The 24,815-nt window shown below is 37.4% G+C and overlaps 1 protein-coding gene across 2 annotated transcripts in view; it reads right to left on the bottom strand.

The window, feature by feature from the left end:
* The window catches only part of Immp2l (inner mitochondrial membrane peptidase subunit 2), a 911,968-nt gene that overhangs the window by 282,253 nt on the left and 604,900 nt on the right, over positions 1–24,815 (bottom strand). For both annotated transcript variants that reach the window (XM_032907674.1, XM_032907673.1), the window contains exon 4: positions 15,483–15,548. In XM_032907674.1, coding sequence (XP_032763565.1) covers positions 15,483–15,548 — 66 coding nt within the window. The remainder of the gene's footprint in view (positions 1–15,482; positions 15,549–24,815) is intronic.

The following is a 24,815-nucleotide window of genomic DNA, read 5'->3' as shown; positions in this document are numbered from 1 at the left end:
GATTTCTTTCCACTTTATTGTTAAGGACATTGCAGGCTTTAATAATAAAGAAAAGCATTATTTTTTTTTTTGAAAGCCTTGAGAGGATACTGGGGCTGAAACATCAATTTAGGGTTCATTTCAATTTCCATCATGTAGCAAGCATTCTCTTGATTTTAATGATAGTTGTATTCTATCCGATTCAGAAGCTTAATTTACATAATCCCCCAAAGACGGCCCCGGAATTCCATTAAAGGTCACCTTACTTTCCCATGCACAGACCAACTTCTAATCTGTTCATTCTTCCCTCTTCTATTGTCATACCCCATGCTTTGGTAAAGCTAGCTGCTCATTACACTTTCATCTCAAATAGAAAATCTTTCAGTTTTGCCTTTCCATCCTACTAAACTCCATTCCAGAATGTATTACTTGCTCCTCTTCATGTTATAGTAAAAGATTAAATAGTCATTTACTTTTTGATGTGTGTAAAATTGAAATCCAGACTCCAGAACTGCTCTTTGGAAGTCTCAAAGCACCTAGAGGTGAGGCAGCATGGGAGCGAGCATTTATTACCGCCTGCTCCTCCTGCATATTAAAATCGGAGTATTGCAGCATGCTCAGGGAGGAGAATTTATTTGCGTAATAAACAAAGTAGAAAAACTCCTGGGTTCCCAGGTGTCCTGCAGCAGAGCACAAAGTTAATAGCTTGCTAGTTAGCATACCTCAAATATACAACTTACTCTTCTTAAATAGAATACTAACAACTGTCAGTCTCCTAATAATAATCGTAATAAAATCAGTCTTTTTCACTAAAGTTCTCATTTGAATCACAACCACCAGGGTGCCCAATACCAAATCCTTATATTAGTTTTTCCACTGAGAAATAGTGAGGCTCTCATACAATATCACTCTAAAGGAGAAAACTAGGGGCACTCTTGGCTTAACTTTATACCTAATAGTTCTATCAACAAATATCTTTTTATTTTACAAAACAGCTAACATAGTGTCGAATTTAGAATGAACAGTTGGAATGTGGGGATCATTAATATTTGAGATTAAGACATTATGACATGCATAGGTTTTTTACCAGTAAGCTAGACAATATCAGAATGTTTTCCATAAATGTAAACAAATTGAAGAATTATGTTCCTTTAAAGAAGTAACTCTTTCTGTACTGCTAGCTTGGCACAGTGCAGGCAGGTTGAGCCCAAACAACCAAACAATAGCTGTCATTCTAATTAATGATACCGAGATTTCAAGGACAAAGAACTAAAAATAGCAGTGGATATAAGTTGCTTGTGTGCAGGTCTATTCCTTTTACATTAAAAAGAAACTAGTTGAGAAATGAAGTTTAGTGTTCTCTTATTTGAGCATGTGGCTACTCCCCATTTGAAGGACCCTTGTGGAGTTCTTGAAGCATAATTCTTCTTGCTCAGTTCAGACCAAGGATCCATTTTGTCTCGCTGTGCCTCCATGGCTGCTAGCATTTCAGCAATCAACATGCTCCCTCTGCCTCAGCCAATATAACACCAATGGATGCACTGTTTTCCTCTAAACTACTGGCCAAATTTGATGCATGTTTCGTGCTTCCTATTGATTTAGTTAACGTGGACAATCTAAACCAAGGGTCAGCAAACTTTAGCTCATGGGCAAAATGTAAATCTACATCTGTTTCCAGACATGGTGTTTTAAAGTTTTTTCATATAATTTTTTTGTTACAGTACCAGAAATCAATGTTTTACAGAGAGCATGGTGTATGCAGCTGAGAATATGTAATAACAGGCCTTTCATAAAACATATGTTGATCACTGGTACAGAAATAAGAAAGAATAGAAAGTAAAGTTCTTTATAAACATGAAGCTATAGCAGGAAGACAGGTCAAGAGCCATACTTAGTCATAGGCTGTATTTGAGCACTCACATGGAAGGTTTTAAGTGATTTTATGTAGGATTTTTATCATATTCATGACGTCATTGCCAACACTAATGTCATCAAACTTTTCTACTATGCCTTCTCAGTAAGTCCTATTGTTGGTTCTAAACCATTATAAGTTGACCTTTGTGTATGGTATGAGAAAAGAGCTAGTTTCCACAACAAGACCAACAGAGTCAACTAACTTGGACCCTTGGGGGCTCATAGACACTAAACCACCAACCAAAGAACATACTTGGGCTAGACATAAGCCCCTCCTGCAACATATATAGCAGAAATATAGCTTGATCTTCATGTGGGTCCCCCAACAACTGAAGCAGGGGCTGTCCATGACTATGTTGCCTGCATAGAGATTCTGTTCCTCTTATCTGGGCTGCCTTGTCTGGCCTCAGCGGAAGAGGATGTGCCTAGACTTGATATGCCAGGGTAGAGGAATATCCAGAGGGACCTCCCCGCTTCTCAAAGGAGAAGGGGATGGAATAGGGGCAGAAGCTATGTAAGGGAGAGAGACTAGGAGGTGAGCAGGGGCTGCTGAGGAAAGTGATACAACCTTTATTTTCTCCTCAGAAACCTGGAAAACAAGAGGAATTTTCTTATTTTCTAGCAGTCCCCATACAGAAAGTTAAAAATCCACACTATGCTGTGTGGATTTGAATAAAGAAAAAAAAGAAAAAAATCCTATCATTGGACAAAAACAAAAACCAAAGATCCAGTTTCAATGTTCTGCAGGATATCACTGTTAATGACACTGTCCCTTTCTATTGGATCTTCTTGACACTCCTCAGAGATCAGTTGAGAATAAAGGTTTTCCATTCTTATGTATTCTTCTGTACCCCTGTCTCTAAGCTACTAGAGCACAGACCCTCAAGCGCCTCCCTCCAGTCCTCAGAAATCAGCTAACCTCTCCCCATAGACTTTAGTGTCTGGCAGGAAGTTCTATGCCCTGCTTTATTATTTAGTCTGGTTTAGCCTAAGAGGCAAGGGGTAAGCATTAAGTAGGACTATATACCTATCTTGTAGCCTTGAGGCAGAGGAGCACAACACCAACCACAGCACGGTGTAGATTTTTAACGTTCTGTATGGGAACCTCTAGAAAATAAGAAAATTCCTTTTATTTCCCAAATTTCTGAGGAGAAAACAAAGGGCATATCATTTTCCTTTAACACTCCTCTCGTATTGTACATGGCTGTTAGCTTGCCTCCCGTCTTAGTATGGGTTTCCATTGCTGTGAAGAGACACCACGACATAGGCAACTCTTATATAGGACATTTTTTCCCCATCTTTATTAACTTGAGTATTTCTTATTTACATTTCGATTCTTATTCCCCGGGCCAACATCCCCCTAACCCCTCCCTCTCCCCTTCTCTATGGGTGTTCCCCTCCCCATCTCCCCCCATTACCGCCCTCCTATCAACAATCCCGTTTACTGGAGGTTCAGTCTTGGCAGGACCCAGGGCTTCCCCTTCCACTGGTGCTCTTACTAGGATATTCATTGCTACCTATGAGGTTGGAGCCCAGGGTCAGTCCATGTATAGTCTTTAGGTAGTGACTTAGTCCCTGGAAGCTCTGGTTGCTTGGCATTGTTGTACATATTGCTGGCATTCGCCTATGTGTTTGCTGTACTTTGGCAGTGTCTCTCAGGAGAGCTCTACATCCGGTTCCTGTCTGCCTGCACTTCTTTGCTTCATCCATCTTATCTAGTTTGGTGGCTGTATATATATGGGCCACATGTGGGGCAGGTTCTGAATAGGACAACATTTAATTGGCACTGGCTTACAGGTTCAGAGGTTCAGTTCATTATCATCAAGGTAGGAAGCATGGCAACATCCTGGTAGGCATGGTGCTGGAGGAACTGAGAGTCCTACATCTTCATCCAAAGGAAGCCAGGAGCAGACTGTCTTCGAGTCATCTAGGAGGAGGGTCTCAAAGCCTACCAGTACACTGACTCACTTCCTCCTACAAGGCTACACCTCCTAATAGTGCCACTCCCTAGGGCAAGTATATTCAAACCACCACATCTACTTTGTCACTTTAAGGAACTTTCTCAAGGAATTTCTAGCCAGGAGATTTAAAGTGCTCTCCCACCTATCTCTCCTAACATTCTCTACTTCAAAGCCTGATGGTGACTCTAGCAGTCGGAAGGCCTTTTCTTTTAATAAAGTTCTTCAAACAAGTAATTTTGTTCAGTCCCATTCTTAAACCCAAAACATCTGACAGTCATTTCCTATATATAACATAAACTCATAGCATATTATGTTAATTACTGTAACAGTGCCATATATAGCAAATCAGTAGATATGATGCCTTCAGTTTTGTTCTTTCTCAAGATGATTTTAGTCACTGGGAATACGAAATGGTATGGCTGTTACAGAAAACATTATGAAGTTTTCTCAGAAAACAAAAAAACAATGATCTAGGTAATGCCTCCCTAAAAGAATTAAAATAAGGCTTGAAAGATTATTAATTATGTTCATTCAATATTCTTCCTGCTGGGTGTGGTAGTTCATACCTTAAAACATAGTATTGGAAGACAGAGGCACACAAATTTCTGTGAATTCATGTACAACCTGGTCTACATATGTATTAATTAGGGTTCTTTAACAGAACAGAGCTGACAGAGTAAATATATGTATGGGATTTATTAGCATGGTTTACAGACTATATACAACATAGTTTAGAATGCCCAGTATATGTAGGTAGTCCAACAATGGCTGTCTCCCAACAGAGAGTCCAAGAATCCACTACTTGTGAGACTGGGTATCTCAGCTGACCGTCCATATACATTGGAACATGAATCCCAAAGAAGCAGGCTCTAATATAAGTGAATCGAGAGTGAGGGGAAAAGGCTAAGTACCAGCTTTCTCTTTCCATGTCTTTCTACAGTTTGCTAGTAGAAAGCATGGCCCAGACTAAATGTGGAAATTCTCACCTCAAAAGATTAAAATTAAAACTGGGTCTTCCCACTTCAAATCATTTAATTAAGAAAATTTCTACACAGGTATGCCCAGACAATTGGGTTTTATTTAATTCTAGATGTAATCAGGTTGACAACCTAATATAACCATCACAATGTTGGAAGTTCCAAAGACCATGTAATGTTCTGAAATGTACGACAAATCTCAATATCCATCAATAGATGAACAGATAAAAAAAAAATGTGGTTTTATTTTCAGTCCTAAGGAGATGAGAATCCCACTGTCTTAGGGGTTTTACTACTGTGAACAGACACTATGACCAAGGCAAGTCTTATAAAGAATAACATTTAATTGGGGCTGGCTTACAGGTTCGGAGGTTCAGTCCATCATCATCAAGGTGGGAGCAGGGCAGCACCCAGGCAGGTATGGTGCAGGAGGAGCTGAGAGCTCTACATCTTCATCTGAAGGCTGCTAGTGGAAGACTAGCTTCCAGGAAGCTAGGAAGAAGGTCTTAAAGTCTACACCCACAATGACACACCTACTCCAACAAGGCCACACCTACTCCAATAGGGTCACACCTTCTAACAGTGCCACTTCCTTAGCCAAGCAAATACAAACTATCACATCCACATATCCACCCATATGGATAAACCTTAGGTATTTCATGCCAACAACATCATGCTCATCCCAGAAACATGAATATCACATGACTATACCTACATGAGTTAACTAAAATTGATAAACCCTTAGAAGTAGAGAATAGGATGGAGATTCCCTAGAGCTGGGGGAAGGGAGAAATTAGTTGCTGATTGAACACTATAAAATGTCAGCTACAAAGATTAAAACAGAGACAGAAGGAACACCCATTCAGAGCCTGCCCCACATGTGTCCCACACATATACAGCCACCCAATTAGACAAGATGGATGAAGCAAAGAAGTGCAGGCAGACAGGAGCCGGATGTAGATCGATCCTGAGAGACACAGCCAGAATACAGCAAACACAGAGGCAAATGCCAGCAGCAAACCACTGAACTGAGAACGGGACCCCCGTTGAAGGAATCAGAGAAAGAACTGGAAGAGCTTGAAGGGGCTCGAGACCCCATATGAACAACAATGCCAAGCAACCAGAGCTTCCAGGGGACTAAGCCACTACCTAAAAGACTATACATGGACTGACCCTGGACTCTGACCTCATAGGTAGCAATGAATAGCCTAGTAAGAGCACCAGTGGAAGGGAAGCCCTGGGTCCTGCTAAGACTGAACCCCTAGTGAACGTGATTGTTGGGGGAGGGCGGCAATGAGGGGAGGATGGGGAGGGAACACCCATAAAGAAGGGGAATGGGAGGGGTTAGGGGGACGTTGGCCCGTGAACTGGGAAAGTTAATAACACTCGAAATGTAAATAAAAAATACTCAAGTTAATAAAAAAAAGAAAAAAAAAAAAAAAAAAAAAAAAAACAAAATGTCAGCTACATGAGATAAGAATACCCAGACAACACTATTATCTGAAAACTCAGCAACTTAAAAGGTATGATCACACAAAAAAGAGTGTCACCATGATAAGATACTAATTTGTGTTTGATTTTTTAAAAACAGTGCTATGTTCATAACATATGGGGCAGTATATGAATCATTTCAATATTAACGGCAAAAATTGGATATTTTTTAAAGGGGGCAAGCAAGGAAGGCATTCTACTAAACTTTGGAAAAGTCAAACAGAAAATGCTTACGATAATTGAACTTACAGCATGTTCAAATTAACAAGACATGGGTACATTATCCTATTCTGTCTTCAGATCAGTCCCAAAGAGGGGCAGATAAACAAGTCAGACTTATCAAGGTGAATGGCTGCTGAGGTTGTACGACTTGTAAAGCAAACAGCTGGAATGGCCTCTTCATGTCCTAACTCCATATGTAACCTACATATACCTTTCATTATGTAGGGTCACTGAAAAGTCCCTAGTACACAAAAAATAAAACTGTAAAAATTTAAAAGCATTCATAATTAACGCAATCAATATCTTGAATGGGTATCCGTTCCTTGATCTAAATCTTCCCTCTGAACATTTCAAAGGAGGAACAGCAGTCAATATAAACTTAAATAAGATTAACAGGAGTTGCCCAGGTCAGAAGAGCTGTCGGTTCCTTAGCTATTATTCAGGTTGAAATATTTTTTCTTAACTTCTGTTTCAAGAAAGTATTTTAAAAGGCAATCTTTTGAGCATCCTACAGTGATAATTACACTTATATGTCTTTTCAAAATATTTGACAGCTTACATTACTGTGGGTAAAAGAAAAATAAAAATCAATATTTAGTTCAAAGGAGTGTACAAAAAGTTAGTATTCTCTAGTCTAAGGCAGTATTTCTATTTGACTTGGAGTTCACATCCTTAGAAAGGCCTACTACTAAGAACTGCAATTGGATCAGCAGGGCAAGGAGTTCAAATGTTAACTATCTGTCTCTGAATGTGATATGCTTGCTACTAGTGAACATTCTCTCCACAGAACACTTCACCTGGTATGTCCAAGTGGGAAGACAAGGAGGGGTGACATCCCAAAACCAATCTGAGAGAAGTATAAGGGATACCCAAGAAGAGCATCAAAAGTCAGAAACTGATCACTGTGACTTAAATTGAATCATGGAGCTGTGATTGAGGACATCCTCTCTCATCACAGCATGTGAGGCTTTTCATCGGACAGCTGTTTTGTAATTAAGTTATTATACTTCTCTGAAACACCTCAGACACATCACCTCATGGATAGCCTAAGAAGGACAAGATGCCAGTGACACAAAACTATGACCTCAGTGAGAACAATGTCAAGTATGAGGAGGTTGTTCAATATTCATTTTACTTTTGTTTCCCCTAACTTTCTGAGTAGTTGATCTAGGTTGTACAACACTGTCACCCAGTGATATATTTATAGGTATTTTATATATGTTATTACTAGGATCATTATTTAATAAATAATTACAAAATTTGTTATGTGAGATACACTAGTGTATTATAGCAACACAGATATGTTAGTGTAATATACCCATAGAAAATGTCTCAGAATCTCAAATGTATCTGTAAAATATTTAAAACATAAAAGGAGCTCTAGTCACACTACTTCCCTCATAGGTTCAAGCTTCTTCTATGAGATGTGGATTAAAAAGACAGATAAACATGTATATATATATATATATATATATATATATATATATATATATATATATATATGTCAGGGGCATGCTTAGGAATAAGGGAAAAAGAGGGAGTTCTCTTTTTGTCTTATACATTGCAGGAGTATCTGCCCTTCCCTTAACCAGCATGCAATACTTTGTGGTTAAAAAGGAAACTGAGATCTTTCTGCACCTTCTACTTTTACCAGTTTTGATCAAAATAGCCAAGTTCCTCAGGCCCACTAGATACCACCCCTCTATATCACTCCCATACAAAGTCCCCAGAGCCTTTAGAACATCTTCACCGTAACAATTTTCTTGTTACACTGTATCTCTTCTGTTGCTACTCTTGCTTCACTATGAATGTTACAAAGGGTAAGAATTACCTATGACATTTGGCAATTTCTAACAAAGAAACTCAATAGCATCTGGAAAACAATAAATACAAGGCCCTCATTAAAAACAATTATAACAATCTGGCCTATAAAAACACATATTATGTCCCGGGCTTTGTGCTAGTCATGTTATATCAATTATTTCACATGATTTCTTTCAAGGAGGTTCTATGGAATATTTGATAATGTCAGGTTTACGATGAGGAAAATTAGTTTTATAGAACTAGGTAATTTGTCAAGGTAACATAGCAAGAGGAACTTTTGGAATCTAAATCAAGATGGTCAGAATCCATTCTGTATGCCCACACTTACCTGTCACACTGAATGAATGAATGGGCAGCTCGGTAGAAATGAATAAAAGTGAAGACTGTTTAACTATGAAGAACTTTTCTTAAGACACAGGAGGTGTCACAATACAAAACTTTTTAGGTAAACCACTGGCAGGGGAGGCGGAGCACCACCATAATAAGAAGCACAGTCATTAGATCAGAAGGCAAATAAATCTAAAGGGTGTCAGCAAGTGTCACATTCTCAAGGCCAAACCTCGGATATGTTTGCTATATGTCTCTAACAATACTTATACTGCTATATAGATTATAGGAATAATTTTGAGATAAAAAGTAATGGCATTATAAAAGTCCCATTTCTCAGTCTCTCTGCCTTTCTCTCCGTCTCTCTCTGCCATGATTAGAAGTGTCGATTGCTAAAACATATATTCATATATTCTTTACTAGAAACCTCATTTTTATGCAGTGATTTAAGAGTATCAATAGAAATAATCTCCTACATCTATAATTCTACAAAGGCAAGGATCGCCCACAAATTTTTAACGCTTTAGTAAGGAAAAAAAGTAAGAAAGACTTCCCATCTGCAGTAATCATTTCTACACTAGGTTAACAAAAGCCCAAGAAACCTAAGTATTCAAGTCCTTATCCATTAAGTAGTGTCACTGGTCAGAGCCTAGTGTTAATTTAGAATGTACCATGTCATTGTTATGGCAGAATAATTCATGGATCAATGTCAACCCGGCTAACGGACTTGGGAGTTTTCTGCAAACCTTCTGCTCAGGTGTCTAAGAGCAGTGCATAAACTCCCACTGATCTCTCGGCAACCACCCACCCTGATCACATTGAGAATTACAAATCTATTAGCCTGCATGCTCCAAAATGTTTTATCCACCAGGCTTTATCCTAAACATAAGCTTCTTTTTATATATTCCTCCTTTTGGGAACAAAGGCATCCCTAATTCTTAGTTTACAGAAAAATACTAAAATATAGTAAACCAATATATGTTCTTCATGGACAGCCATAGGATTCTATTATTCTGAGCTGGTACACCAACCACAAAGATGTTATTTGGACGGCATCGTGTAGTTTTACTGAAAAAAATTCAATCCATTTTCTATTCTGTCTTATAGTGCTTAACCATTTGCTGGAATACAGTGTGACTCAACAATCTGAGATGGGCCAACATCAATTTCCATCTCTTCATCGGTCCATTTTATCAGCGGCTTTACAACACTTAATTTCTAGTGATTCAGTGGGTTTTTATTTTGTTAATACTGGAGTTATTTTTAATAAATGAGGGTGTTTTGATGTTTTCTAATGTAGTCTTTCAACTTAGAAAGCAATTATCATGTAAATGTTTTTTCAGTAAAAAAAAACCAAAAAGACCCAGGATGCCTGCCTCCAAGTGCTCTGCCATATCAATTCAGTTTCCAGATCGTCTGGCCCTGCATCGTCCAGCAGGAAGTGACTATGGTATGGGCAGGACCCAGCCCCCTTCATCTTGTTCCTTCCTGAAACCTAGAAGTTGCTCTGCATAGGGAGAGACTTTTTAGGGTACATCTGAAAGGGAAGGTCAGCAACAACAGAAAATCAAAGTGTAGGAAGTGGATGATACAGGAGAGTACACGTCACTCCTCAGGCCTATGCTTGTTATGGTCTTTCTCGCGATTGCGGATTATGTTGATGAGCCTAATGCATAACTAATACGAATCTCTCTCTCCAGAGTGCCACGGTTTAGGTGATAAGTTATATGGCTACCCTGGCATGGGGACTAAGAACCTATATTCCTCCTTCATTGACATTGCTACCTACGTGAAAGAACCCCAGATTCTAAAAGAGGAAGCGTGACACAAGGCCTCACTGCTGCCTGTCCAGGGGAGATCTGTCAAACAGATGAACGGCTGTCCCTACATGCAGAGATGATGCTTCAGACATTTTAATTGTGGCTGATGCGGGTCAATGTGCTCTAGTTCAGTGGGGGGATTTTTCTTCGCTTTATGCTTTTCTAAAATAGTGTTTCTGTGAGAGTCATAAAAAATTCACATTAAAAAGCAAATAGCTATGGTGGAACTAATAAGTATGTCTAGATGTTAATTTCATTAGCTTCTCACTGTTACTGTCATAGATAAGCATACACAGCAGGGTCAACATTATGAAAGTAAGGCCCTGCCTAACTAAAAGCTTCAGAGAATCTAAAAAAAAAAATTAGAAATAAAAAAAAAAGTCACCCTGTGGTTTTAACCAATGTTGACGACGTTAAGATACAAAATCCAGACCTCTCAAAGTCTCCTCATTTCCAATCTCAGGTATTGGCTGAACTCGCTGAAGAAATACTTCTAACTCCATATTTTACTTTGTCAATATCAATCATAATCAGCGGATTATAAATAATGTGACTGCTTTTATCTGGGTCACTGGAAATAAATCAAAGCAGTTATCACACATGCCACAAACAAAGACCGTTAACTATTCTCGTGAGAAGCTTGACTGAACTTCAAGAGAATATTCTGAGTAGTTTTCAGAGTCTCACTGTTGGTGGTTAATCTTTTTGCACAGAGCAAACAGCAATTCTTTAAAAATACCTGGCTGGCCATCTACTAAAATAAAACTGAAGCCCTTGCCTAGACCCACCGAGCTCTGCAAACCTCTAAAGACATCTCAACTTTCTTTCTATGTGTGCAGGCTTCTTGCAAGAGCTTGAACTCTCACCTAATTGGTACCCTTCTCCGGTTTGCATTGGCCATTTCTTTGGTTTGATTATCTTTCCTCCGCCTACTACGATTCACTGTCTCCTTCCCTTAACTTCCAAACCTTAGAGAAGTTTGCAGGGGATCCCTTACCTAAAATGCACCTCTTTTAAACACCACTTCCCACCATATCTTATCTTACCTATACGTGTTCATGCATGCATATGTAGACTCACTGTCCATCCCCAACCACAGGCATGTAGGCAAACGAAGGATAAATGTCTCTTTTTGTTCACTATGTCTCTCTAGTACCCATGTCAAAGATTTAATTAATGGAATTAAGGTTCTTCAAGAGCATCCAACCTTTTAGAATTAAGGTACTATGATGCCACTTACAAAATTCATGATTAAGAAACATGCAAATCCGTTATTTCAAATCACAAACTCAAAAATCATGTTTTTAGAATAAAAGTCTGTGTTGAGCTGCATTGTTTCATGTAGACCACAGGGCAGAGGGGGGAACACACCTGTACATGAACTGGTTAAATGAGATATAACCAGATCATCTAAAATTAATTTCAAAAGTTATATTGAAGTGTCTAAACTTCGGAATTTAAAGTTCACATTTCTTTGACTTTTAAATAAATGTCCCATGCTGTCTCTGACTCTTTTGCTGACTCCTGGAGCCCTTCTCCTACTGGGCCGCCATGCCCAGCCTTGCTGTGATGGTATGTGCCTGGTCTTATTTGTAGTATTGTTATGCCATGTTTGGTTGATGTCACTGGGAGGCCTGTTCATTTCTGAGGGAGGGAGTGCATCTAGAGAAGGGAGGTGGGGGATAGAGACTTTGGGGAGGGAAGGGAGAATATTTTTTTAAAAGGGGAGTAAAAAATGAATGCCTTCTGAGAAGTAAATTCTGAGTAGTATTGAAAAACACATATAAAAACCTTCTATATAGTTTTTGGGACTAGTTAATTTTGGCGTGTGGTGGTTTAAATATGTTTGGTCCATGTGAACTGGCCACATTAGGAGGTGTGGCCTTGTTGGAATAGATGTGGCCTTGTTGGAGGGAGTGTATCACTGTGTAGGTAGCCTTTGAGGTCTCGTACTACTCCAGCTACACTCAGTTTGGAAGAGAGCCTCCTCCTGGCTGTCTGCAGAAGACAGTCCCCTTCTGCTACCTGTAGATCAAGATGGAGAATTCTTGGCTCTTCTAGCACCAAGTCGGCCTGCATGCTGCTATGTTTCCTGTCATGCTGATAATGAACTACCTCTGAAACTGTAAGCCAGTCCCAATTATTGTTCTCTTTTGTAAGAGTTGCCTTGGTCATATTGTCTCGTCATAGCAATGAAACTCTAACTAGGACAGTTTGTGACTTATTTATATTTATAATATCTTTTAAAATTAAAAAAAAAATTTAAAGGCTTCCCGGGAGGGGAGCTAGACCCAAAAATAAAAATTAAAATAACCCAAACTTTATACTTTTATGACTACTATTATTTCCATTTTAGCCTATTTAGTTTACAATATTAAGTAGTATTTATAAGCAAGGATGTTCTTCATAGCATCTCCCATTCAATAAAGCCAAACTATTTCTGTAATTAAAAATAAAACTTTAAAAAGTTAATCTTCCTTAGGGAATAGAGTCAGAGCCACTACTAAAGACAACAGATTACAAGTTTATTGAACTGAGACTTGAAAAGGTAAAGTGACGCTAATTGCAATGCTCTGTTCTGGGATCCCTCTTAGTACCTGTCATTCCTACCAACAAACTCCTTACCACAGCTTGGCTTTAACTATGTGATGCTTTCTAGGTCACTTTGTCTCCCTACTGTGGAGCTACACCAGGAAAGGTCATCTATCCCAAAATTAGCTTGACCAGCAGTCCATCTAATAGATACACCATAGCTCTGTCCCTCAGAGAGAAAACTGAGATTTCTATCAAATTATTGAGACATGAGGTACACCCAATGAAGGCAGCAGGAAATAATGGGACAAAAGTCAACTGAAAAAAAAAAAGGCAGGAGACAGCAATATGGATACAGGGTACAACTGAATGAAACTAGAAGCCGTAGTGTTAGTCTCTTGCTATTCTTCAGGGAGTTGATTCTTGGTAACTGTTCCCTTTATTTTCCAAGATATCTCCACAACAGATAACTCCATAGAATATATTTTGGGACATTTATAAGCAGAGGCAACTTAGCTAATAGAACACTAGATAGAATACTGGGCTAACCCTTTAGCAGTGAACTTGACCTCTGAAGAGTTCACACCTCTGTGAAGTTGTCTGATTATCTCAAGTTTTAAGTTAAAAATAGTACTGAAACTCATGGTATATATACTAAAACCTAAAGGGGGTTGTTTGCTTGTTAATACTCTTTAGAAAATATCAAATTCTTTCCAAGAAAGCAAATGTTGAAAAGTCACATTTGGTTTTAGCTTGCCTCCTAGGAAATTCAGTAATAGCCAAGGGAAAATAGGACTGGAAGGGCATGTCACATATCAGAGCCCCTGCTTGTCACAAAGGAAGGCTATGCTAGGCTAATGACCCCCAGGGCTTAAAAGGAGCAACTTCCTACAAGCATTTTCAGATATGTACTTGCAAGAAAGGGATCCCAAATGGAAATAAGTAACTTCATCAGGAAATGGTTTATTATCTCGTGGCCTGGCCCTTTAACACCTATGAAGGCTCTTAGAAACCACTGTATGTGTGTATTCTCTCACTAGTTTAAAGTCTAGGGCACTGAGAAAACCAGGTGCCAAGGTTTCAGAAAGAAAGAAAGAAAGAAAGGAAGGAAGGAAGGAAGGAAGGAAGGAAAGAAGGAAGGAAGAAAGAAAGAAAGACTGAAAGACAGACTGAAAGACAGACAGAAAGACAGACAGAAAGACAGAAAGACAGACAGAAAGACAGAAAGACAGACAGAAAGACAGACAGAAAGACAGAAAGACAGACAGAAAGAAGAAAAAGAAATGGATCCTTCTGGATCCTTCTCCTCTTAAAGACACAAAGCAATAAAGGATGATTATTTTTGGAATTAATTAGCAAAAGGGTTTTTGAAAAAGACTTTAAACTAGAATTAAAGCTTGGCTCTGTGTCCTTCCTCCTTTGTTTCATAGCTGCATAGCTGGGCTGTGGTGACTGCTTTTTTATTTAGTCTACCACAATATCATATATCTGGAAAACTCCATCCTTCATGAACTATAGCAAAACAGTAAAGTAAAACAAAACAAAAATACAAATGACATCCTTCGGCCATGAAGAAAGTAGTTTTGCTCTCACAGAACCCCCAAAGGCTCTTGGGGACTCTAGTGACCCTCGGAACATCTTTACACTGCTGATCTCAATTCTGCTTGAAAACTGACAGGACTCTTTTCATTTAGTTTTGTTGGTTTATGTAAGTATTAACACAAGAGTTTTTAGGATGGAGTTTTGGGTGGAACAGAAAACTTCTTGAATATAATTTTTCGAAGCATTTGTCCGTTATTTTGTGTACACTTGGCTACGCCTTACTTCAAAAGCAGGTAATCAGAATAAGCTGCATCGTGCACTAATGGCTTTCTTGCCATACTCAAATATTGTTTAGATCGGCAAGTACAATAAAGAAGACTTTGCTATCTATTGCTCGAACTTTTGATTATTTCAATGCTGTCTGCAATTTCAACACTCATTTTTAACCCAGAAATGTGTGCGTCAATTCCTATCCAGCTTGTCCTGATGTCCGTGGTTATAAAGGAGTCCTATAAGTTTGTGTTTGGGATTCTTAAATAATGAAATGTTCTCAAAAATTTCTAAAATGCATATTGATGCATATATTGATTAATATAATTGTTCTATCATTGATACCTGAAAGTAGTAATTTAATGCTCAGAATATGTGGTTAATCTTGGTTTAATTGATAGTCATCGTATGTTTTATAATTTAGGGAGAATGGTGTGCTCAGTAACCTCATGCGTGCCTTCTGTCCTGAAACAGTTCCTGACATTCACTAAATGAAGCCTAAGGGAAGTGTGTCCGAAGTTCTGGATTGCCAGGCGTATTTTACTTTAATTTCAAATAATCATTGAAAAACAAGTCTAGAAACCTAGATTTTTAAGTTAAAAAGCAGTAGTCTGGGCACCTACCTTATAATATCTCCTTCAAGAGCAATCACTCTCTTAATGATTTTCTGCTCTGGGTTTTTAGGAGACCTAGGATAAAAAGATCAGAGTATATGATCAGCGATGTTTCTGTTATTTGAAGAAAAGAAAGACAAATTGTTTAACAAAATCCCCAGTAATAAAGCCACAATAGAATTCTTTGCACCCATGACACGACACAATCTTCTTTGCATTTCAAGTGAGCTAAGATACAGTTGAGAAAATTATGTTCCATAGTAACATAACTTAACGGAACTGAAAAACACAGGGAAAAATCGGTAAAGGTGATACAGTCTGGCAATCCTAGTCCTTAGAGGTGGATGAGCTGGGAGCAAGAGTCCTCTACCCATAGCAAGTTCCAGGCAAGCCTGGGCTACATAAGACCCTGTATAAAGTAGAACAGAAAACAAGGCGGATGAATAGCTTAGATATTAAGGGATAAAAATTATTAATATATTGTTATGAAAGACAAATACTTATAAGAAAAAGGATTTATATGTAAGGAAGTAGACATATCTTTCATTGATAAATGTTACCATTTATGTCATTTTAAAATTCAAAGAAGATCTTCCAGAAAGCACTGATTCTAGAAGATTTTTTTAAAAGAAGGAAGTAGAGAATTCCTTTAAATCATTTTGAAGTTCAGCAATTTGATGATTATAGAATTCAAAGGGATAAGCAAGTGCCCTTGACAGTTAAAAGAAATTGACAGATTTTGATACATAAAGTCAAAAAGGCATTTTCTATTTTAATCTTGTTTGTGAGGGGAAATTTTTATTCAAAGAAACACTACTTAAATCCCCACCTCTCCTGGAATATACATCTCAATGGATACTTTCCCACATTAGGCTAGGATTGATCTGTGAGGTCAAGAGAGTATGGGAAAGGAATGAGTATACCATTTTTGGGATTTGGTTGTAAATGTGTCTTTCTCATACCTTGAGTTTCTCAATTCTTCCTGTGCAGGGAGCCATTTCTGCCCTATAATGATAGTGACATGAGGAAGGACTCAGACTGCTCAAGTCACAGCACTGAGCTCAGAGGCTTGTCCTTCAACCTAGCCAAGTTTGGAGAAGCCGTATCTCTGGGCAACAGCTTGACTGCACTTCTAGAACAACCCTGCCCCAATGTCCCCACCAAGGCTGCCCTTAGGAAATGTGTGCCATCAATGTCTGTTGACTTAAGCTGTTAGGCATTGAAGCAATTTGTTCTGGGGCAATGGATAGATAACTTCATCTTAATACGGACAATTTCCCGCTGATACCATGTGAAAGCTCTGATTTAATGGACTTGTTTCAAGGAACAGATCATATATCATATAAATGATCATTTAATGTGTATTTGAAAATCAACAAGAGATAAAATATTTTCATGTCAATTCACATTTTGAATTAAAATGCTTTTTTAAAGGGATGTAAAAGTATAAAAATAGGAAAAGAAGTAGAGAAACTGAGTGTGTTCTGATATAAAGGAGTTACAATATAATTTATATGCTATAATATATCTTACTGAGAAAATAAAATTATGTAAATGGCTGCAATTACTTTCACACAATTATGAATTTTCTTTACTTTGAAGGGAAACTGCATTAGAGTTTCGACTGGCCTCTTTCAAAAAAATTGAGTTACCATTATTCTATAAGTTTAGAGTCATTAACAGATATTTCTATCTTGACGAGTTTTGGTGCCTTCAAGCTATAGAAACTGCATTCCGTACACTAGGCAACTTAAGACTACTTAGAAAATGTCTTTTAAGCTCTTTCATTTCAGTTTCTTCCGATTTCCTCTTAATCCTTCTGCACTTTCCTGAGGATCCTCTCCCCCATATCCACCTCCATTCCCTGGGGACTCCATCTCTTGAAGGCAACCCAGGATCCCCAACTGTTTCCCACTGTCAAACTCAGTCTCTCCTTCTACACATTTCTAATCCTTTGTGTCATCCACTAAGTTGTAACAACATTCTCTGTCAGGAATCCCACAGCCACCATACTTGTCTAGCATCCTGAGTGGTCAACATCAACCAAAGAACATCCATCCATGCATCCACCCACCCAACAAAGAAAAGACTAGATAGCTACCCCAAGAAACACATACAGGTCATAATTCAAGATACCTTGATCTCTGGACAAAGATACAAACATTAATATTCAAGACAATATGTCTATTCCAGAAGCCAACGATGCCTATTCCCTATTCCAACAATCTCTAGATAAAGTGGTGTAGCTGATGCGTAAGGCAAGGACTTTCAAAGTAACAGTTATGAGTATGTTCCAGAACCTCTAAAAGGTTATAAATAAATGTCTTAAGGAAGACTGTGAAAACACAAACAGTTAAATGGGCTAATTAGACATTTCAAGACATGAAAGTAGAATTTAATCACTAAAGAAAACCCAAATTGAAATATAACTTGAAATGAACAACTTAAGATGTGAAACAAAACCTCAGTGATAAACCTCACTAACAGATCAGAAGACACGGAGAGAGAATTTAAGTCTTGAAGGTAAGAGAAATGGATAACTCAGTCAAAAAATGTTATGTCTATAAACTTCTAGGATCAAGATATCCAGAAAATCCAGAACATGATGAAAAGACCAAACATAAATTATAGGAATAGAGGAAGGAGAAGTAACCCAAATCAAAGATACATAAAACACTTTTATGAAGTTTTCCCAATCAGAAGAACATGCCAATAAACGTACAAAGGCATACAGAACACCAAACACACAGGACCAGAGAAGTAAGTCCATAGTGACAGATAATAATTAAAATACTGCATGTATAGAAGAGAGAGGATATTAAAAGCTGTAAGAGAAAAAGGCCAAGAAACAAATAAAGACATATCTATTAGAATTATACCTGACTTATGAATGGAAACTCTAAAAGCCAGAAGGGCCTGGACAATTGTGATGCAGACTCTAAGAGGCCACAGATGCCTGGCCAGACAACTATACTTGGCAAGCAGCCAATCACAAACAATGAAGAAAGAAAAATATTCCATGATAAAGTCAAATGTAAGAAATTTCTATTTACCATTCCAGTTCTACAGAAGGCACTAAGAAGGCAAACTTTAGTCTAAAAAGATAAACTGTACCCAAGAGCCACAAGGAATACATAGATCCCAGAAAAGTAAATGAAAAGTTAAAAAGACGGGTAAAAGACAAACCACCAACACCATAACAAAATAACAGAAATAAGTAAACACTGCCACTAAAAATTCAGTATTAATGGTATCGATTTCCCAATAAAAAGACATAGACTAACCCTGGTTTAGAAAACAGTATCTATTTTCCTGCTGCATCTAGGAAATTCATCCATCAAGAACAGATATCACCTCAAGGAAGAATGGAAAAGGACACTCCAAGCCAAGAAGCAAGCATGTGTAGCTATTTGACAAAATAAACTTCAAGTCAAAATTAATCAGAAGAGATTAATATTCATTAAAGAAAATATTCAGCTAGAAGGTATTACAATTGTAAACATTTATGCACCAAACACAGAGAGGATCTCATGCTCACAAAGGAAACATAAGGACAAAAATCTCAATCAAAGGTGGGACTTAGAAATCGGAAAATATTTTTGTTATTTTGGGGACTAATGTCATTAGTCGCTAATTACAGAAAGAAAAATTGTATATTTGGTTTTACTGGTGAGCAACAGGAAGAATCTAAAACAGAAATCAGAAAATTATATTATTAAAACTTTTAATGACCAGATTTTGGGTTATTAAAAACGTCCTTTAGGAAATGGCAACATTTTTGCACCATATGATGTTACCTAGGAAGGAGTGTTCCAATGCAGAAGTAACAACCAAACGAATTACAAAATTTCACGCTTTAATTGAACTAGAGCTGAAATTAATAAAGTAATATAAAAGAACCCCTATTTATTTAAAAAAAAGGTGAGCCAACAATTTCTAAGCTACTGAGATTCTTAAGAGGTATTCTGCATTTTACATAATTTGTATTTAAGATCAAGATGCAAAATAGAATATATAGAGTCAGCTATCTATATAATTAAAGTCTTATGAATTACTACTTTAAGCATACCTATAAAGTTTAATGTAATATTAAACTCATGAATCTAATCAAATAATTCAAAATGAAACAAGCTATTACTAACATTAATTCCATTACTGCTTAAAATCTATACCTATATTTTAATCATTAGGCCATGGAATGCATTACTTTGATCTAAGTAGAGGTACTAAGAGAGTTATTACATATTTGCATCATAAAAGTTATTAAACTTCTCTTTGTCTTAATTTTCTTGGCCACTTGCCTGTCTCCTAGGCCATGTGGGAAATAACAAATGAACGATTGGCCCTTATTTCAGGAATGCAATGCATGCTGCCCAATAAGTGCTCAAATTTGCATTTAAATTTGTAATTTTAATGTTTTTACAATATGCAATATTTTATACTTTTAACCTCCGGGCCCTGAGTTATAAACATTCCATCTTATGTTCATGATTTAAGCATGCTCAAGTCTGAATGAGAAGGTAGCATTTTTCTGGTATTTTGTGGGTCTCAGTCTTTGTCTCTGTGGTGACACAGAAAAGAATAAACAAGGTCTAACACAGCCATGACAGGATGCTCCTTTAACTTCTGAACAATTTTACTTTCTATTGTGATAAAAATCTTACCATTTTAACCTGGGCAAATGTGATGGAATTTCTTTGGTCACAAAATTCTCTCTCAACTGATTTAAGTTCCTTTGTGTTCCTCTGGCTGGATCACTGGGAAATTCATGTTTTATAGACAATGGAACAATGAGTACATGTTTTTCCTATTCAATTCCTAACCCTATCTCATCCTAATGTCACCCTGGAACAAATCTTTTACTTGTGTTGAAATTATAAAAACTGACTTTAGCTGGGTACATTATAGCCTTGTAGTTCTAGATTGGCCAAGATTATTACAGAATTAACCTTTTCATTAGAAATCACAATGGGGCTAGGTGTAGAGGTATACACCTTTAATTTCTAGCAGCAGGTAGATCTTTGTGAGTTCAAGACCAGCTTGATCTATATAGTGAATTTCACAACAACCAGAGATATATTATGAAGATCTCTTTAAAAAGGGTGGATGGGGGAGAAAAAACAAAAGAAAGAAGCAAAGAAGGAAAGAAAGAAGGAAGGAAATACATAACTCACATTCTCCATAATCAAATATAAATCTGAACCCTTAAAATACCATGTACAATAAAGTTTTTATGATGCACATATCAGAGTGAGATCTCACAAACTTTTTAATCATTGTTTGATTGTGGTGGTTAGGATCCAATTCAGGGTCTTATATAAGTGAAACATTTGCTTTGCCATTGAGTAACACCTCAACTCAAGATTTCTAAATCTTGACTCATCTTTCCTACTTGTAACCTTAGCCATTTCTACAGCCAAGTTGTCTCCTTGGTGACTGCAGAATAGTGCTCATCCCTTGCAAAGGTTCAGCCTGCCCAGGAGAGGCCATGTGTGCTGTCGCTTCTCTGCCTCATCTGTGGATAAGTCACCACTGAGTAGGTTCTAGTTATCATGGAGGGAAGTTCAGAACAGGTCGAAGCTAAGAGCCACGTGGATAAATCTAAATGGTAGAAATGCTTTGGTTTTGCCATTGAACTTTTTAAAATAAAAAGTGAGGTAGACAAGCACATCAGAGACTTTACATAAAAAGTCTAATGTCTTCTTCCTCTTCAACATATAATGATATCCACACACTCTGAACCTTTCTTTTTGCATGAAAAATTTCAGTGGACCTGAGAAGTCAATAATGTAAATTTGCCAGAGCCCCAAAAGCCTGACCCACAAACGTCCAGTCGCTAATGTTGAGTTTGGAGGATTTTTGTAAATCCTAGCTTGACTTCTGACTATAACATCATACAAACACAAGAGAATCTGTATAAATGCTCTAGTGTGAGGATGTATTCTAGAATAACTTCAAACATGAGCTGAATCCATAGAGCCGAAGATTATTGTTACAGCACATTTTTTTTTAGACTTAGGTAGTTAGACATAGTCTGTTCTTTTTCAAATTCTCCAACAAAAGGACTTGCCATATTTCATTGTAGTAAAAGGCAAAGCAAAACATCTTATAGGCTTACTTAGTTTATTTTTATTACATAATTAACTAAGGAAACATACAAACTAAATAATAATAGTATTCGTTTTGAAAAATCCATTTAAGTTGTACTATCTGCCATATCAGCATTGAATTCTATATACTTATTTCAATCTTGGTTAGATGTACTTTCCGTGCACACACACATACACATACACACACATGCACACACACACATGCACGCACACACACACACACACACACACACACACTCTAAGAGATTCACTGATAATGCTCAACACATTTGTTAGTGTGTCAGCATTTGTGCTACTTTTGCCTCTTTGTGTCACTTAAGTGCTATGAAAGGAAGAAAGTGCAGACTTTCCCCTTTTCTGTTTAATAAAGGGTAGAGCCCCTTATTTCAGATGTTCATTGCTAGTATAGATGTTCAATCCCTACCAACCACTGACACAGTAATACCTCAGAAAATGCGTCAGTTAAAGGGCTGCAGCATTTACAAAGGGCATGTATATGGTGACTAGAATCCATGTGAATGTTCCAAACATGTCTTCTATGTTTATGTTATAGAAGGGGAAGGAGTGGTCCTGTGAAAAGCATCATGGGCAGAAAACTTTAATGAGAATTAAAGATCTAAGCAATGGGGCATATGCCTCTCATTTTATTGGGTGTAGGAACCTGGAAAGGTCAGATCATGTATTTGGCCATTTTTTACTAATCATGCCTCATCTGAACCAAGCTTGAGTAAAACCATAAAATTTTACTGAGTAGGCGAGAAATTCTATCAGGTTCTAGTGCAGGAACAATTTTCTATTTCAGAACTTAAATAAATATATTATAATAGCAATGATGAAGCAATACAAGTAAATATTATGACTTATAATGTTCTTGCTATGATGTAAAATATTTTATTTTACTAACAATAATTAGGATAAATTTAATAAGCAAATAGTGACAACTGTTCATATTCGTAAGCCACCCTCGATTATGTGCACTCAATTAATGTGCCTTATCACTATGATTTCTTTAATTATAAAGTGCTGCGATAGGTTGTAGTTGGCTGGTTTTGATTCTTAAGAACAAATATCTACACAAATAGCTAAGAAATTTAGTACAATAATGAGATCATACTCACTGATGTTTATTAACTGAAACATTTCAATGTACAGGATAGTATAAGGTTCAGATATTAAATACAATTATGGCCATATGTAAACATCTAGAATGAGTTGTATGAACATGAATACATATATCATGTGCATGAAACATGTTTTATTCTACTGCACAGTATGAAATTATATTTGAGGAAATGTACTTTAACCCATAAAGAAACATCTGCTGAAGAAAATGAAATTTCTTGGTTGACTTATTTTGTAAATATGTTGCTTTTATTCACTAAATATGCTTTTAGTAAAGCATGTATGTGGAAATGAAGAATTCTCAAATGAAAATCCGACTGTACTAGACTCTCAAAATACAGACCTTCTCACTACCATAATAACTTCTAAAGCTGGACATGCACTAGCAGTGTTCTTTTTCTTTCCAGTCAGGAAAGCCCTTAGGCCTCCATCTCTACTCTTTAATTGCCTATACTTCAGCAATACAACACCATTTATGACTATCTGAACGAGTAAGCCATCAGTCTAGCTAATACTTCAATTAAACTATTTGACTTTTAGACTTAGGTTGGAAAATACTGCCACACATTTTTGTTAAGCTCTACGAATATTCATGCCATGAACTGCCTAGAAAAACAAGATACTTACGTTTTCAACATCATATCGCATTCGAACAAAAAAGACACAGAAAAGTAGATCGATTAAAGTATGAAGCAGATACGAGTATGCAATCGCTAACTCATACCTTTAATCTGATATACATACAGAACGTTAGAAGTATGGTGGAAATGTTAAGGATGATGAAGGTCAGCAAGTCACTATTTGCTCACATGCCAGTTTTCTATGGTGGTGATTACTCTATGAAATGCTAAAGTCAAGGAAGCACGTGATAAAGTCAGGAGAGCAAGAGCGAATTCAGATCGAACCTTTTTCCTCAAAGCGAGGGTTTGATCTTTACCTGCCTCTTCAAGTATGTTTATCTTCTAACCAGTCATATACCTGAAAAACGATCCAGAATTTTTAGCTTTATGAATGTAAAGAAAACAATGTGTTCATGATAAACAATCAGGCTTAAAGAATGCCTGGTTGCGCCCAGCAGGTGGCTTGTCCTTGAAAGGGACAGTGGCTTGTCCTTGTGTCCATCACAGCTGTGCACTACATTCAAAACAACATGGCCAGGGCTCTTCGGTATAACTCTCTGTGGTCACAGGAAATGAGAAATGTGTTCTCATGATCCACCCTTTACCATTATACGCATGACTGTCATTAACAAATGAAGCTTTTCAAGGTTAGGTGTAGAAAGCAAATGACAGATAAGAATGGGGGACATTTCAATGGTTGCCAGTCAAGGCTGAAAACCAGACAAGACCAGTGTGCTTCCATGAATGCTAACAAAGATTGCTGACTGAGGAGCAGGGTCCCTGCCCTGATGCTAGCATGATATAAATTCAATGGCCCTCAGAGCTAGTGTTGACAGGTGATGAACCATGAGTGAGCTGTCATAGTTACAGTTCTATTGCTGTGACGAAACACCATGACCAGTTTTAGAGGGTTAGTCCATCATCTTCATGGTGGGGATCATGGCAGTAGGTAAGAAAGAATGGGCCCGAAGAAGTAGCTGAGAGCTCATATTTGATCTGATATATACATATACATATACATATACATATACATATACATATACATATACATATACATATACATATACATATACATATACATATATATAGAGAGAGAGAGAAAGAGAGAGAGAGAGAGAGAAACAGAGAGACAGAGACAAAGAATAGAGAGACACAGAGACAGATTAGAGTGGGCATTGAAACCTCAGAGCCCACTCCCAGTGATACATTCCCTCCAATCAAGCCACACCACCTCTTTCCCAACAGTTTGAAAACTAGGAACAAAGCCTTCAAACATATGAGCCTCCAGAGGCTGGTATTCAAACCATATAGGCTTAATATGACTTGAACTGCCTTATAAGTCTTTTAACTTTATTCTGAATTAAAAAGAATACGATTTTGCTTTCAGCAGGAAAGAAATTCAGCAGTGATGAGATAAAAATCATAAAATGGTACATTTTTCATTTATTCATTCAATTCATTGCACTTTCTTCCTTTCATAGCACTTAAGT

This window comes from Rattus rattus, chromosome 7 (genome assembly GCF_011064425.1).
Source record: "Rattus rattus isolate New Zealand chromosome 7, Rrattus_CSIRO_v1, whole genome shotgun sequence".
NCBI lineage: Eukaryota > Metazoa > Chordata > Mammalia > Rodentia > Muridae > Rattus > Rattus rattus.
This window is presented reverse-complemented; position numbering and strand designations above follow the sequence as displayed.